Source organism: Pyrus communis, chromosome 16 (assembly GCF_963583255.1).
Source record: "Pyrus communis chromosome 16, drPyrComm1.1, whole genome shotgun sequence".
In the NCBI taxonomy this organism is placed as follows: Eukaryota; Viridiplantae; Streptophyta; class Magnoliopsida; order Rosales; family Rosaceae; genus Pyrus; species Pyrus communis.
The window spans coordinates 1,151,613-1,168,495 of record NC_084818.1 but is presented as its reverse complement, the minus strand read 5'-3'; the positions used below and the strand labels follow the sequence as shown (position 1 = coordinate 1,168,495).

At 35.4% G+C, this 16,883-nt stretch overlaps 1 protein-coding gene across 1 annotated transcript; it reads right to left on the bottom strand.

Moving 5' to 3' along the window:
- Positions 1-5,750: 5,750 nt before the first annotated feature.
- Positions 5,751-15,189, bottom strand: LOC137721053 (cyclic nucleotide-gated ion channel 1-like). Its single transcript, XM_068460175.1, has 8 exons — positions 15,125-15,189; positions 9,951-10,389; positions 9,650-9,847; positions 9,229-9,518; positions 8,241-8,352; positions 7,484-7,729; positions 6,779-7,195; positions 5,751-5,801 (listed from the first exon to the last, which is right to left on the bottom strand). Exons 1-8 carry the CDS (start codon positions 15,187-15,189, stop codon positions 5,751-5,753), a joined length of 1,818 nt encoding a protein of 605 aa, XP_068316276.1.
- Positions 15,190-16,883: the final 1,694 nt, after the last annotated feature.

Here is a 16,883-nt window from a genome sequence, read left to right as displayed (position 1 = left end):
TATTGTTGTACTTGAAATTTCGACTATTTCAGGTGCTTGATATTGACATGCCAAAAAAAAAAAAAAAAAAAAATTCATCACTCACTCTTTCGTAACAAAAAATATAAGGAATTGATGAATTTAGGATAAATGTTTTGACATTCTAATAACAATAAAATAATGACTTATGATTGTTTTGGTGTGCTACTAACAATAGCACAATGGCGTATTTAACTCTTTTGGTGTGTTAATAACAATAACATAACGATTGTTTTGGAAATTTAATTAGGTTTATGATAGATAAAGCGTTTAGTGCTTTCCGTTATAACAAAAACTATTCAGTGGTTCTTTGTACAATCATTTTTTCATCTCTGGATGCCCATAAATTTTTCTTATTTCAATAACCATTGTATTAGGGAATAATTCTCCGCATTTTAAAAATAAAAGGTTAAATTTTGGAGCCAGATAGTTTTAGGGAGTTGCAGCCACATCCATAAACTGAGATTTGATGTTTTTGGAGGAGGGAGGAGGAGAGGCAGAAGCAGAGGAACAAGAAGAAAAGGGGGAAAAGAGAGAGGGGGGGTTGGGGATTTTGACTTGGATTCACGGTTGAGATGGTTGTGCTAATTTATGTTTTCTTATAATTAAGTACGAACAGTTTAAAAATATTATAAACTTACTCGAGGGTCCAGAAAATATGTAAATTTAATTGTGGATATCCAAAGAAATAGGAGATGTTTACCAAAGGGGAATGAAATGGTGGAAAACGGAATTGCACATATCCTTAGTCATTGAAGTGTTTACCAAAACGTTAGGCATAAAAAAATGATGGGATCCGTATAAAATGGGGAATCTAATTCTTGAAATGATCAGAGTTGGATTCTTGAGAAGATACTTGAATTCGTAAAAATGTGCCTATTAAGAATCAAAGTTTTGTACCGATGATACCTTCAAACTCCAAAGAAAGATTGAAAAAGCATCGGGAACGAATCAAGGAAGGGTGGTGTCTGCAGCCTTGCGATGTGATGGCTGGCCATAGAGCTTGCCTTCAAGCCCTTACTCAACTAGGCCCACGCGGCTGCGCCGCCAAGGACAATAGTGTCGCTAGTTTGTAAATTCCAATGACTGATATAGTCGGTTAATGCAATTATATATATATATATATATATATATATATATATGTATGTATGTATGTATGTATGTATGTGTGTATGCGCGTGCGTGCGTGTGTGTAGCTTCAAATAGGTAAATTTAGCTGCGTTCTGTTGTAATTAATTCAGTTGAATGAAGAGAATTGTGACTTACTGCCTGGATTCATGATTTCAATCAGCTATAACTTTATGTGTTTTTGTTTTTAGCAAACGATATTTCCTGCACTAAAGGGATCGAGGAATGGAAAAAGCCTCGCAATAAGCTAGTAATAACGTAGTTTAAATTCATATTTGGCGAAAATCGAACCTAAGACCTCTCACTTACAAGTAAAGAAGAATATTACTAGATCGTAGTGCTAAGTGGCATGTGTTTTTGTTTTTGTCTGTACAAATTTTTCAAATGCAAGCGTGGCCTAGAGACAAAGTGGAAGGTAGTGCCACAAGTGTGTAGGAAAGTATTTACATATGCAAGGAAGAGATTTTTTAATGTGTTCGAAAGTAGTGATATGCCATATGTTATTATACAAATGGAGGGAAGATTTTTTCTTATTGTTCAAATGTCCCTCCACTTATATGATGTATGTGCCCATATTTCGGTCACAATGAAGAATCTCTCTGGTAAATGGCTCACCATTTGAAGCTTCCCTTAATAGTGGTAGTAGCTAGGAATGAACAACAGTTATGATAGACATTTCAAGCCCATGCGCAAAACTAAAATCTAGCAGTCCCCTAACAACAATTTTTTTGTCTGTCTAATATCTCTTTAGGATCTCTCTGCTGTGCTTTATCCCCCCTCTCTTCACGACACAACGACGACCATCTCCGACACCACTGCTAACTCAGACCCTCCCGGACCCAAAATCCTGACCGATGAAAATCTTGGGTCTACTGATCTTAATTCAATCTTCCAATCTTTGGTGTCATGCTGTTTCATTTGAGCCCGTGGCAGTCATTTTCGTCTGAATTTCAGAGAGAAAGAGAACCGAAGGGAGAGGATGAAAAACCACGTCTGAATCAACTCAACAATAGGGCACTAAGATTCGTTATTATTAATGCTTCGGTATATTATTGTTTATTGAGAATTAAGCTTCAATTTTCAGTTGGGTTTCTGAATTGAAATTAGAATTTAAAGAATCACAGATATTGTTCTTAATGTGATTAAAAGTTAGTGATTTATTTCCCTTTATTTTGCTTCCTAATTTTATTTATCTCTTTTGTTCTAGGGAAATATTCTAAAATGGGACAATTTCTTAATTTTAGGACAAAAATAGGACAAACCGACCATGAACACCATGCACACCATGCACAAAACTGAAATTACTAAAATACCCACATATAAATGGGTTATTTGCTCCCATTTTCTGATTTTTTTTTTCTCTCTCTCTCTCTTCTCTCACTTCTCTGTAACATCCCACATCGATCAACGGAGATGGAGTGATGTGCCTTATATGTACATGCCCACCTCCATATAACACAATGCCTTTTGGGAACTCACTGGCTTCATGTTCCATCGGAACTCCGAAGTTAAGCGAGTTCGGGTGAGAGCATTCCCAGGATGGGTGACCCACTGGGAAGTTCTCGTGTAAGTTCCCAGAAACAAAACCGTGAGGGCATGGCCGTGGCCCAAAATGGACGATATCGTGCTACGATAGAGTCGAGACTGGGATGTGACATTCTCCCTCACACACTATCTCCCCTTCTTACTGTGCACACACGATGCATTATCATCCCGACCAACACCGTCCAAATAGAAGCCACCACCAATTTCATCTCGCCCTCACGAGTCCAAAACACCTAGCATTGTCAAGAATCTCATCCCTGATCGTTGGGATTGCAAACTTAAGCAGGCCGCGACTTTTCTGGCCATTTTTCGGCAACACGACAAACAACAGAGGCTTGAGACCACCACTACTGGACTCGTATCGAGGGTGGGAACAAAGCCCAATCATTAAATGTTGATGTTTTGTTGGATGTATTTTTCAAGATTTGTCCATTGTATATACACGACATGCACATAGTATACTCACAAATCTGAGCCAATCCAAAAACCCAAATAAATTAATACTTAGAAGTTAAATTAGGGTTTGTGTTTCATGTTGGAACCTATGGGTTGTGGAATAAATTTCAAGTTTTGACGTGCTACAAAATTGGGATGGAACAATTTCTGGTTCAAGTGTCCAATTGCAGAAATTTGTGAAATTTTTTCCGTAATGTGCATGTAGTGTGCATGACTAACTTCGTAATTATATTCCAACTCCAAAAAACCAGAGAGCACAACTTTCTTTTCGAAATCAGAAAAATGACGTCATCACATGCGACGTCACCACCATATACACTATATGCACACCACATGCAAATAATATTTACATTACATGCACATAATATGCACAGAACTGAAGACATGAGCAACGAGCTGTTTTTCACATTAATAAGAAACTTTAACTGCAACCTATTGGTATAATGGATACAATTAAAACATAATTGCTATGTATATAAGGTTACAGTGGCAGTTTGAAAAGTATTGTTACGTATTTCAATCACCGTTTTACCGTGCACGTGGAAAACATGATACTCGTTGTCGTTATTTCGTGGACACGCACGATTCTTAACATCCTCTAGCTTTTTTTTTTATTTTTTATTTTTTTGCGGAGGCCAACTAAGTTGTGGTCATACTCGCTAAAATCCGGGGGACAACAAACGTGCATCATAACTAGTGAACATTCCCACTTCTTATATTAAGATGTAGTCAAGCACACCATATGCACATTACAGAAAAATTTTCACTAATTTATGCAATTGGACACTTGAACTAGAAATTGTTTCATCCCAGTTTTGTAGCACGTAAAAATTTGAAATTTATTCTACAACCCATAGGCCCCAACATGAAACACAAATCCTAATTTAACTTTGAAGTATTATTTCATCTAGGTTTTTGGGTTGGCTCATATTTATGAGTATATCATGTGCATGTCATGTACATACAATGGGTAAATCCTGAAAATTTTATCAAACAAAACACCAACACTTAATGATTGGACTTTGTTCCCACCCTCGATGCAAGTCCAGTGGTGGTGGTCTCGAGCCTCAGTTGTTTGCCGTGTTGCCGGAAAATGGCCGGAAAACTCGCGGCTTGCTTGAGTTTCAATCTCAACGATTGTGGATGAGATTCGTGACAAGGCTAGGTATTTTGAACTCGTGAGGATGAGATGAAATTGGTAGTGGCTTCGATTTGGACGGTGTTGGTTAGTATGACAGTGCATTGTGTGTGCACAGCGATAAGGGGAGAGAGAGTGCGTGAGAGAGAAAGTGAGAGAAGAGAGATGGGGAGGGAAAAAGAGAGAGTAGAGAGATAAAAAAAAAATGGGAGCAAATAACCCATTTATATATATACAAGGGCAATTAAGTCATTTCAAAGTGTAGGAAAATCATATTTCTGTTTGATTTTTGTGCATGGCGTGTGCATAGTTGAAATGTCATATTTTTGTTCCATGATTAAGAAATTGTCCTATTTTTGGGTATTTCTTATTTTTCTATAACTTGATTTGTATAAATATATGGGTTAAGCCCCGTAATTAATTATATTGTTCAAAATTTGGAACATTTGATGCAGGCACTGCCAAATAGTGATCAAATTTCTGTAATCTCATTTTCTGGGTGAAGGTTTTTTAATCAACTAGGGTTTAGAGTATTGAGCTTTTCTAATTTTTTTAGTTTGAATTGCGGTTATACAGAAACCACGGCCGCTGCTTATGTTGCTACTCCTGTACTGGAACCAACGCAGTCGCACTATGACGTGAAGCTCTTCAACCGCTGGAGCTTCGATGATGTCCAGGTTTATGGCTATTTCGCTTAAATTTCGTACCTTTGTTTAATCTATGATGAATTTGATGAAATATGTTTGATTTAGGCAACAATAAGTTTTGCTGGACTGTAATTATTGATCGCGTATATTTAGAGGTACATTAGGTTTGTTGTCGATATACTCTGTGATATTGGAGAAATTTTTAATTGAGACTGAAACACGAGTGATACATCACGTGTTTTTTTAGAAGTGTAAGAATTTTTTATTTTTTATTTTAAAGTTATTAACTGTTTAACACACATATCTTATCATTTGTATAGTAATACGTGGTGCATCATCCTGTGTACCGGTCACACTAAAAAAATCTCTCATGGTATTGGATAATGTTTTAGAGTGAACCGATGGTTGGTTAGCCGAGGAGGATCTGTGTTTGTTGTGCATTTCCTTGTTGGTTGTTCTCTTGGTTTTTAGAAATTTTAAAAATCTTCGTGGCCTCTTTGTGTTTCTAAGATACACCGTAAGTATAAGTTTGTTGTTGTTGTCGCATGTATTTGATGCCGTTCCTGAATGTGCTGATTTTACTTCTAACATATTTTTAAGTTCATATTAGATAAAGTAAAAGTGAATGTAGTTTTAAGTTAATATCATATATGTGTTGATTCTCTTCCTGACCAAAAGAAAAAAGACTTTGAAATTTTGAGTTTATTTAAGCATTATAAAAGAAAATTAATAGTACTTAAAAGACAATATGATTTCTATCTATAATAGCGTTTTTGAAATGTTATAATACAAAAGCATTTTATAGCGTTTCAAAAACGCTATGGAAAAGGCTTGAGAGCACGACGGTATGCTGTTGGTATGGTAGAAGGCTAGAAGCTACCATGTCCTTCACCTCTTGACAACCCTACTTCTCTTTTTTCTCCCACTGTAGCGGGTATTTGGAAACCACTGTAGCGGGTATGTGGAAAGTTGGTTGTGCCACAATAGTGTGTAGGTAAGCATTTCCACATCAATACGCGGAGAGATTTTCAATGTGTTCGGACTACGTAATACGCGGAGAGCTTTTCAATGTGTTCGGATTACGTGATGGTACGCTAAAAATTTTTCAAAATGTCATTCCACTTGTATAATAAAATATAACATATATGCTCGTGTTTGGACACGCTAAAGAATCTCAGGAGTAAGTGGTTTATCATTTGAAGCTTCCCTTAATAGTGGTTGTAGCTTTTAAATTTTATATATGCATGTTACAGAAAATAGCAGGTAGTTCCTCTCATATATTTCAAGAAGATATAAGAGCTTCACTTCGGGTAAGTCAACTTAAATCTAAGTTGATTACTTTGAAGTCCTGTTTTATATTTCATGTTTGATTTCATATGTTTTTGTATAATGAACTATTTTCCGTATCAAAAGCTTATGAATGTCTCATTTGTCTTCCCGTTGTGGCTTGTGATGCTGCTTGATTTGCCCTGTGGCCTGGTTGTGCATTGTTTTTTCTTTGTCTCAATTAGCTTATGGGAGCTTTTAATTAGCTTCATATTATAAATTGTAACAGCTGTATCAATTGTGAAGTAGCATGTAATAAACACAAATATGAAAAGAACAAGGAGTTTTGCTATTTTTATTATAGCATTTCCAAATGCTATGATATCATCTACAGTACACACACAGAATTTTATAAGCACTATTAAAGAAAATTCATAGCACTTCAAAATACTATGATTTCTATTAATAGCATTTCTGAAACGTTATAGTGGAAAAGGCTTTAGCTATTATAGCGTGGGCTGAATAGCATTTCTAAAACGCTATTGTATATTATTATGACATCAATGCACGTTTGTTAAGCTGCCATGATCTCCACCTCTTGAGAACGCATCTCGTTTTCCTCCCACTTTAGCCGGTGTTCGGAAACTACAGCGTCCAAGTCGTTGGCCATGAGCAGAAATGCTTCTACTTTTGTCTGACATTTGACATGTTTGCCGGAGGCTGGAAGTTCGGTGAAACTGTCTGATGCGCAATCGAGAAGCTCTTCCCCGTAAAAGTCACCTTTCACGAGGCGCTTGGTGGCCAATGATGAGATTCCTTGCCCAGCTTGACTATCACTCAACGCGCACGTCCACACTGTCCCTTCAATAATGAACAGCATGCAGTCGACTGGATCTCCCATTCGAAAAACGAAGTCGTTCTTATTGTACGTCACTGGCTTCAGACAGTCGCACATCGACTTCAACACTTCGTCAGCCATGTTTTGAAGCTTTTTTACCTAAACACATGCGAGCGCGCACAACATATATTATCAGAACAACATTGCAGTGAAAATGGTTGCAATTAATAAACGGATGCATGCAATTACCTAGCTATAGTAATAACAAAGTTACTCCGTGTTGTTAACTAACTTAACATCATTATACAACTTTGGACTATAGACTTTAAGATTATATGGTGCAATCTTATCTTTATTGTAATTCAAATGTTGAATGTTAACATCATTTTGTTTCAAAACAATGTATAACATAAATGAATGGTGAGAGATGGAGGTTGAGGAACATACTTTCTTAAGTGTTTTCATGCAAAGACAAAGCATCAGATTTGTTCTGATATTCTTGGGAAGAATATAGAACAGAGAATTATGGAGATCAGCATCACTCAGTTGTTCAAATTCTTGCTCTATGGTACTCAAGATTTGTCCCTTTATAACATCAGGGACTTCATTTCTGGACATCCAACGGTTTACGTCATCTTTTGCATATTTTCGTCTCCTCTCCTCTTGTTTTGTAGCTTCCAACTGCATAAAAGTCTGTCTCGGCACAAATCAAATGGTTACTTAACGAAGAATGATCTCCGCATGCGGTCCTAAGATCATCTCCAATGGTTGGGCTAAAGGCCAAATATTTTAGTCCAGAAAATTTAGCTTTTAACCCAGAAACAGCTTTTCTGCTCAAATCGTTCTAGCCTAAAATTTTAGCCCGGGATTATTAAAGAATAAACTTATACTATTTTTTTTGTTAAATTAATTTTTTTTTTTTAAAATAAATATGTAGACTATTGTAAATTAATTTTATGAACATTTTAATCTAAAAAAATTTAAATTCCGATAAATATTGGGTGGAGTCCACTCCAATTTCTGGGCTAAATTTTTGGGGGAATTTGGCATTGGTTTAGCATTTAGCCCAAAATTTCCCCTTGGGTTGGAGTGGGTTTGGGGGGGGGGAATTTTGGAAGGTAATTCAGCTTTTAGCCTACCATTAGAGTTGGTCACGAGAAAAAAATGTTGAAAGTTAATGTACAGAGAGATTAAATATACCAACCTGCACGTTTCCGATGAGATATGTAAACAGTAGCAAGGCAACGACAGAAATGAAAACCACAAACAAGTTTTCCCACACATATGTACTTGTTGTCAGATTAGTCCCAAAAGTACTGCAAAATATTTAGGTACATGATATCATATTAGACAATATTGTTGAGTATGATAACACCAATCGTTGCATATTTTATAAAAGGATCATTTTGGTACCGGTCTATATTCAACTTAATTGTTATAATGAAATCTTATTTATTTAAATAATGGGTAATGGTAGGGAGATTAAATTTGTAAACTAATTGATGTGTTACAAATAGTAATGAACATATTTATTAATACTTAAGTAATAAACCAATCATCAACTTCTATGTTCTTTAATTTCCAAAATTTAGTTTATAAATTTAGTCTCCTTAGCATTACCCTTAAATAATTTGATCAAGCTCACTGACATCATTTAATGCATTTAACTCCTGCATTTATGCATTCAATATCCCACAAATTATGAAATTTAAATAACGTTTTTACAAAATGTTATAATTACTTAAAAATCAATAATAAAGTAATATTAATCTTCCCATAGTTCTAGCAAAAGAATAATGTGCCCACTTAAGTATTAATATATTTTAAGAAATACTATTGATGTATTTAAAAAATAAAAAATATATATATAATTATAGGTAGAAATAAAAACTAAAAAGAATATTGACACAAATAATTAAAAAAAAGAGTACAAATTATAAATAGAAATATATGAAAAAAATACTAAAAAGATGTATTTGGAAATGGTTAATAAGTTTTTCATTTTTTAAATTGACATATGACGAATTGTAAATAATTTTAATATTCAAATAATGACATGGAGATTAGTCAAGGACCTTTATCAAAAATAAAATAAATAAATAAGGTTTCAATTAATGAGAATGAAAAATAATGGATTAGAACTTAATTTATCCTTTATCAAAATTGTTGATTGTCAATGGATATAATGCAACCTTAGATTTCGCAAGCCCCACCAGAAACAGTAAAAGAGCTTCTTTCTGAAATTTATTTGCTCTGTGTTTTGATTCTTTAGGAAATCAAGAAATATTCCAAAGTTAAACAGACCATCTGGCTTCAACGGGCAATGCTTATCTAGAATTATTATATCTGCGGTAGTCCTCTTGTCATCGCAGTGGAAAGTACTCACACATTCCCTGTGATTGTTACTCCACTTTACACAAGCCATGTGCCAACATGTTAACTCTCGTTCAATAGAAAATAAGTACCAAAAAGCTTCAAGTATCTAAATCATAACATGCAAACACAAAACCCCAGATAATAAGTTTAACATTTAAAAAAAAAAATTGAATCCATAATCGAACATTAGTAATTACCAAAGTATTAAAATAGAATGACAATTGAGATGAAACTTACGTGACTAACAAGAATATAGAGAATCAAGTTGTATAGACCCTTAGCCCATATCCCATGAGTCATTTTGAATACCTTGGCCGATAGGTAAACTAGATAAATCCTCGGAACATATTGACAGAGAAGAAAAAAATTCAGAAAGGATAAGTGTTCCACAAGTCCTGAGCCCTTCTTGTTGTAAAACATAACTACCATTAGCAGCTGCAGAAACTCAAAAGTTAAGAAGGGGTTAGAACATAGAAGTCCATCATTTTCAGGTAGCCACAAAAAAGAAAATTTCTGCAGTTTAGTTGATTTCTCTTACTTGTGGGAGGGGAATAAGAGCCAAAAAGTCTATCACAGTGAAGACAGTTAACCATGGCATCTTCTGAGCTATAAACTTTCTAATTTTCGATTTCGTAACTGAATTTCCCCCAGTTTGTCCCACCGTCGTGGAGGGTTCATTTTTCACGGTAACATTGTAACAAATTTCACATATCAAATGCACCAGGAAAATGAAATCGTTGAGTGATCGCACAAGAAAAACAACAATAGTCAAATTTTTGTCCATTTGAAGGCACTTTTTATGCTGATCGATGATCAGGAAGTAAAAGAAGAAAGGATCCATATAGACAGCAAATATGCATGATATCACGAATAGTTTGTTCCATATCATAAGATAAGGTCCCGGCTCCAGACTAAAAATCTTCTGTATCATGGTAAGGCCCCTGCTGCCAATTGGTATCGGACCTTCTCCAGTCGTTCTGGGAAACACGCAACAAACAACTTCATTCATATATATATATATATATATATATATATATGCATTCACCCTAATCTCTAAATCAGAAATTTATCATTATATCCCTCTAATCAAAACTGAACTGAAATAATAATTATGAACAATTTTGTAATTACATGAACACGAATTTTTCTGTTATCGCCATCGACAACTTCAGGTGGTCGTGGATGGCCAAAATCTCATGTCCAATGTCAGCGAACATCGTTTTTAAGATGATGGAGTCCAGGGATTGTGAGATTATCCAATCCCTGGATTTTTTCGGTTTGGTTTTTGAGAATTTTTCAGTTCGGTTTATGATTTTTGATTTTATTTTTCCAGCCCTAATTAAGAGTCTCCGAGACTCTGCCACACACACATGGGTTTAGAAGCTATTCGCTTTAATTGAATTTGATTTAACCGTCGGTTATATTGTGCAATGTTGTTCCTGTTGGATTAAGTGGCCAAATCATTGGCTACTTTCGGTCAACAAAATAAACAAATAAAAGAAAAGTAAAAACATCGAGGGGACATCATGATGACTAATGGTGATGTTTGTTGAAAACAGAAGAGAAAGGCACAAAGGGCTTGCTTTATATTGTGAAGGAACGTGCACCAGAGATGTGAGTGGCAGCAGTTGTGAGAAATGGAGCTGTCTGTTCACAGCTCCATTTGAAGAAGAGTTGCCGCTCTCCCCCTTTGTTTGTATTCTCCTCCGTTTGTAATCACTCAATTAAAGATATTGGTGCTACGTTTTGTGACTTTTGGAAGAGAAGGAATTTGGTATATGTGTTTCCTTCTTCTTCATTTGTTCTTTGTATGAATGAGAACTATTGGGTGTATGTAGGATTTGGAATTTGAGAGTTGAACCTAATTTGTAATCTTCATTTTGACTATTAGTGGAATTTCCTCGCCGTCTTTGAACTGGACGTAGGCTTACGCCGAACAAGTATAAATCCTTGTGTCATTTGGATTATTTGTCTTTTCATATTTTACTATATTAGCTTATTGGTTTCATATTTGACGCTTCCGCACAACAATTTATGTGTTTTTCAATTGAGTTGCATATATCATATATTTGTATTTCTATTGAGAATGCAGGTATGTTTAAGCCTCGAACTAGAAGTTTCGAGCGTGCCATAGAAACCTTTTGAGTTTCCTAGAAAGCACCACTCATTTTGAGACCATATGCCCTCCATGATTAATCCGTTAAACCAAACCATGTATTAGAACTCAAATGTTCTAAATATGATGCCAATGGATCTCTTATTCATATGACACTAATTTTCACACTTATGAGACGCCAATTGAAATGGATCCAAGACATGAAGTTCTACTTGACTACCAAGAAATTGAAAAACCAGGTCATTAATCATGTTGAAACTGCAATTAAGAAAAATTAAATAGAATATCTTCGCATGACCTCCAATTAATATAGCACTAAGCATATCTTATTGGAGATCATGGCTCACTGCCCCAAATGGAGTGCACCATGTGGCTGGCCGAAGGCCACGTGATTCAAGCACTTTCGTGTTTTGGCACGACCTTTTGGAACATCCTAGTAAGATATGATGGTTATGGGCATCATCTTATCATAACATGCAAACTCTCAAAACTGGTGAGGCTAGCAAAGGTTGATGCTTGATGGACTTGGGCTTTACAAATAAATAAGAATAAACATAATACTTTGGAACTCTCCGCGAATCCCCAACGCTTATCAAAGATTCCCTACTACCCAGATTGATCACTTTATTGTGCAACATGCTGCACTGCTATACTTTTGGCGTCGCTATCTACCTCGTTTTGGAAGTTTTTAAATTAAAAAAAATAAAGAAACAGGCGTTGCTTTCCAAATAACGTATATTTGGTACGCATTTTGGGACTCTCTACGAATTACCAACGCCTTATCACAGATTCTCCTTCGCAACGCCAGATTGCACGCCTTATTGCGCAACATGGTGCGCTGCTATACTTTGAGAGTGACAGATAAGAGTGTATTAAGTTCAAAATTCGAAATACTTGACAGAGAGAGAGAGAGTGAGTACCAACCTGCCATTTCTCCGCTGGGGGGTTCTCCGCATATGAAGTTACTATACTGACGAGGTTTTCAGTTTACAAGATGGAGAGAGAATAGAATGCAGAGAGCTAGCTTTTGAGTTGGGTTGAGTTGCAGAAACTGAAGCTGCTAGCTGCATTGCCATTCGCTTTGAAGACAAACTAAATCCACGTTTATCACGTAGGTCTTTTTATATGACGTAAGTTTTTTCATATTACGTAGGTCTTTTAATACGACGTAAATTTTAAGGGCCATTTACATTTCAATGGAGATGGATTTGTAGCACTACTTTTTTACACAACTTTTAATACACGTTTTTCTTTTAGAACATCGTTTATAAATCATTCTTACAAAAAATTAGTCAAATCTAAAACCGATAAGACATGCATTTGTATTGAAATTTTTTTACGAATACGGTTCTTCAAAAATACCTAAACCCTTAATCTAACGGGTTATATGTTTTAGATTTGGATAATTTTTTGTAGATATGATATTTGAGAGAATACCTAAAAGATAGATGGTTCCAATCGTTGAAATACATTACAAAATGGATTGAACAAAAATGTGTGTCAAAAATTTTGTGAAAAAATAAAATAAAATAATGTCACATATCAGTCTTCTATTCCAATATATCATTTATAGATCAGTCTTAAAATTATTAATACATGATAGTAATAGTAATAGGAACTCGTGTTAAGTCATGCAGCGTAAATTGCTCTTCGATTATGACTTGATATTTGGACTCAAATGCCAATTTAAGGCGTGCCATTTTTTAAGCCAATAGTATAATGTCCATTTTCTTAAAAGTTGATTAGAATATATGATTGACATCAATAAAATATTGAGTAGGAACCAAAAACGTCTGTTACATCTTTTAAAGAATAAAATACATTCGGCTCACACACATGACTGTTAAACTACATTTCGCACTATTTAGTAATATTATAAGAGCGCTTTTTGTGTAGATGGCTTGCCCATCCTCATTTTTCGTTCATCCTTTCAGTTTGTTGGTTCTTCTTGTCACATCCCAAACTGGCTCCGCTGTAGCATGATATTGTTTACTTTGGGCCATGCCCTCACAGTTTTGTTTCTGGGAACTCATACGAGAACTTCTCAGTGAACTTCCCAATGGGTCACCCATCCTAGGAATGCTTTCGCCCGAACTCGCTTAACTTCGAAGTTCTGATGGAATCCGAAGCTAGTGAGTCCCTAAAAAGCCTTGTGCTATATGAAGGTAGGCATGTACATATAAGGCACATCACCCCCTCTCCGTTAGTTAATGTGTGATGTTGCAATCCACCCCCCTTAGGGGCCCGATGTTAGTAGCTCTGATACCATTATGTCACATCCCAGACTGGCTATGCCGTAACAAGATATTGTCCACTTTGGACCACATCCTCACAGTTTTGTTTCTGGGAACTCACACAAGAACTTCGCAGTGGGTCACCCATCTTAGGAATGCTCTCACCCGAACTCGCTTAACTTTGGAGTTCCGATGGAATCTGAAGCCAGTGAGTCCCCAAAAGGCCTCGTGCTATATGGAGGTGGGCATGTACATATAAAGGCACATCACCCCTTCTCTGTTGGTCGATGTGAGATGTTACACTTCTTACTAGTGGCGGTGTGGCTGTTTTGGTGGAAGTGGTTGTTTCTCATTTCTAGATCTAAGGTTTTCAAAGGCTTTATCTTGGGCTCACTTTTGGGGCTTGTTTCCTTTACTTTTGTAATAGGCTGCACTTTTACTGTGTTATGAACTGTCTTCGGACTAACCTCAGTTTGTATTAGTGTGTTTTATCTTTAATGAAAGTTAGTTGTTTGACCAAAAAAAAGAGAGGGGTTTTTGAACTTTAATTATTGAAGAAGATTAAAATTTAATAAAAACCTGGTGTTAGATTGGATATTGATTTTAGTCCTCTAATGTGTACTTAATTCAAATTTATATTATATTTTTGTTTTAATATTTAATAGATATCTTATTTAATGTCATTACATTAAAATTAAAATTATTTATTATTATACACATTTTAATTCATTATATTTATTTTACTTTCTCTAATTAGTGTACATAAACGTCTGTATCATAATATATTTTACTAAATTAGTGTACCAAAATGTTCGTACCTAAATATATTGTAGTGAATTAGTGGCACATAAGAAAATATGCAAAAACATAAGTGTACCAAAAAATTCCATACCTAAATATATGATACTAAACAAATGTACCGAAATGTCGGTACCTAAATATATTATAATAAACTTGTGTACTGAAATATCCGTACCTAAATATATTATACTAACCTAGTATACCAAAATGTTGATACCTAAATATATTGTAATGAATTAGTGGCACATAAAAAAAAAAATGCAAAAACATGTGTACTGAAAAATCTTTATGAAAATATTTTCTTGTATAAGATATTTGCATAATGATAATTAAAATTTATAATATTTTCATAAAATTTAATTTATAAACACCATAAAATTATAAATAAAAAAGAGAGACATTTAATATGCTGACATTAAATAAAGTCTAGAGACTAAAATTAATTTTTAATCTTGTATAAGATATTTTTCTAAACTTCATTTTATTTAAGGATTAAAATCTAGTTTTCTAAAAAAATAACCAAAAAGAGAGAGAGAGAGAGAGAGAGAGAGAGAGGGGAACCTGTGTGTTTGCCCTACTACGGGGTTCTCCACATCTGAAGATACTCCCTCGACGTTACCAGCCATAATTAATAACTCAAATATATATGTACTCAGTGACCCTGACGAAGAGTAATAAGATTCCGTAAATAACTACGACGAGGCTCTCAGTTTACAAGGTGAGTGGCAGAAACTGAAGCTGTTATCTGCATTGCCATTCTCTTTTATAGGAGAACTGAATTCAAGTTTGTCTTTTTGTATGACGTACGTTGGTATTTTAATATGATGTAAGCTTTTTTGCAATAGGCCTCAAATTTGAACAGCCTCAAAATTTTTGTCATCTAATATTCAACATGATTCTCTTTAGATTCTCTTTATAAGATTTTTGAAGATTTATGAATCGTATCTGTTTATCGTACATCATACGATCAATTTTTATAAAATCTTATTTGTGTTTAATTTTAAATAAAAAAATTTAAAATGATTTCTAAGTGCACGATGTACGATAAACGTACACGATTCACGGATTCCCAAGATTCTCACAAAGAGGATCCGGAATTCATCTAATATTATGTAATAATGTTATATATATAGAAAATTGATTTTGTTAGCACTTTAAAATCTCATTGTGCATTCCTTGTAAGAGTAATTTTTTTTCCTAAATATAAAGGGGTAATGCTAAGGAGATTAAATTTGCAAACTGAATGACGTGTCGCCAATAAAAAATGATCACGTTTATCAATATTTAAGTAATAATCTAAACATCAACTTACATGTCATTTAATTTACAAAATTTTGTTTACAAATTTAATATCCCTAGCATCACTCAATATAAAAATTGCTAGTACAATGATGTGACATCCCGTCCCGAGATTATTAAAACGTACATGTGAAATGACCCTTTTACCCCTAGCTTGTTTTCGTATTATTGTTTGGTGGTTTGTGTGGTGTTGGCAAGTGTTGGGCCACACACACACACACTGTCATTCCCCCTCTCCCTCTGACTTTTCCTGTCTCTCTCTCTCTCCCGAGTCCTCTTTCCTTCCTCTTCCTTCTAAGAACGTACGGACACACACCAAGAACCAGCAAACCTTAGCAGATCGAGGGAACCAACTACACCTTTAAACTCGTGAGGCTAAGAGGAACACGGTCGTACCATTTTCAGGTAAGGTTATTACCGTTTTCACGTCGATTCGAGAAGCTCCGATTTGAGTACTATTCATGCAAGATTAATCTAGCTCGTTTTTTGGATTTTGAAGCTCATAGATGTCTTAGTGAGGTCCCAAGGAGCATCGGAGTAGCTCGTTGGACGAAATTGGACGTCGGAATCGTGTTATTCGAAGTTGGCCGGTTTTTGAGTTTTGAGACAGGTATGATCTCGTGAATTTTAGGCTTTAAAAGTGGTCTATTGTTGTTCTACTAGTTTAGGGCTTCATTTTGGTTCAAGAATCGTGGAAAATGGTTGAGAAATGAGAGAGAAAACGAAGTTAGAAAATTTTTCCAGTTTCCGGCGCCGACGACGTCGCCGGAGAAGGTGACGGAATATTCCGTCAAGTCTGACGGAATATTCCTGACGCCGTTAACGGAATCTGTCAAAACTGACGGAATATTCCTAACGCCGTCAGTTGACGCCGTCAGCGTGCCAGGCACGTGCCTGCGCGTGGCCGGCGCATGTGGCAGTGCCTTGGCCGGCGCGTGGGGGCGCGTGCGGCGGAGGAAATTTTTTCTAAAAATATGGTTGTGATCCTGAGGTTGTGTAGGTCACGTTGGTATATTCAATT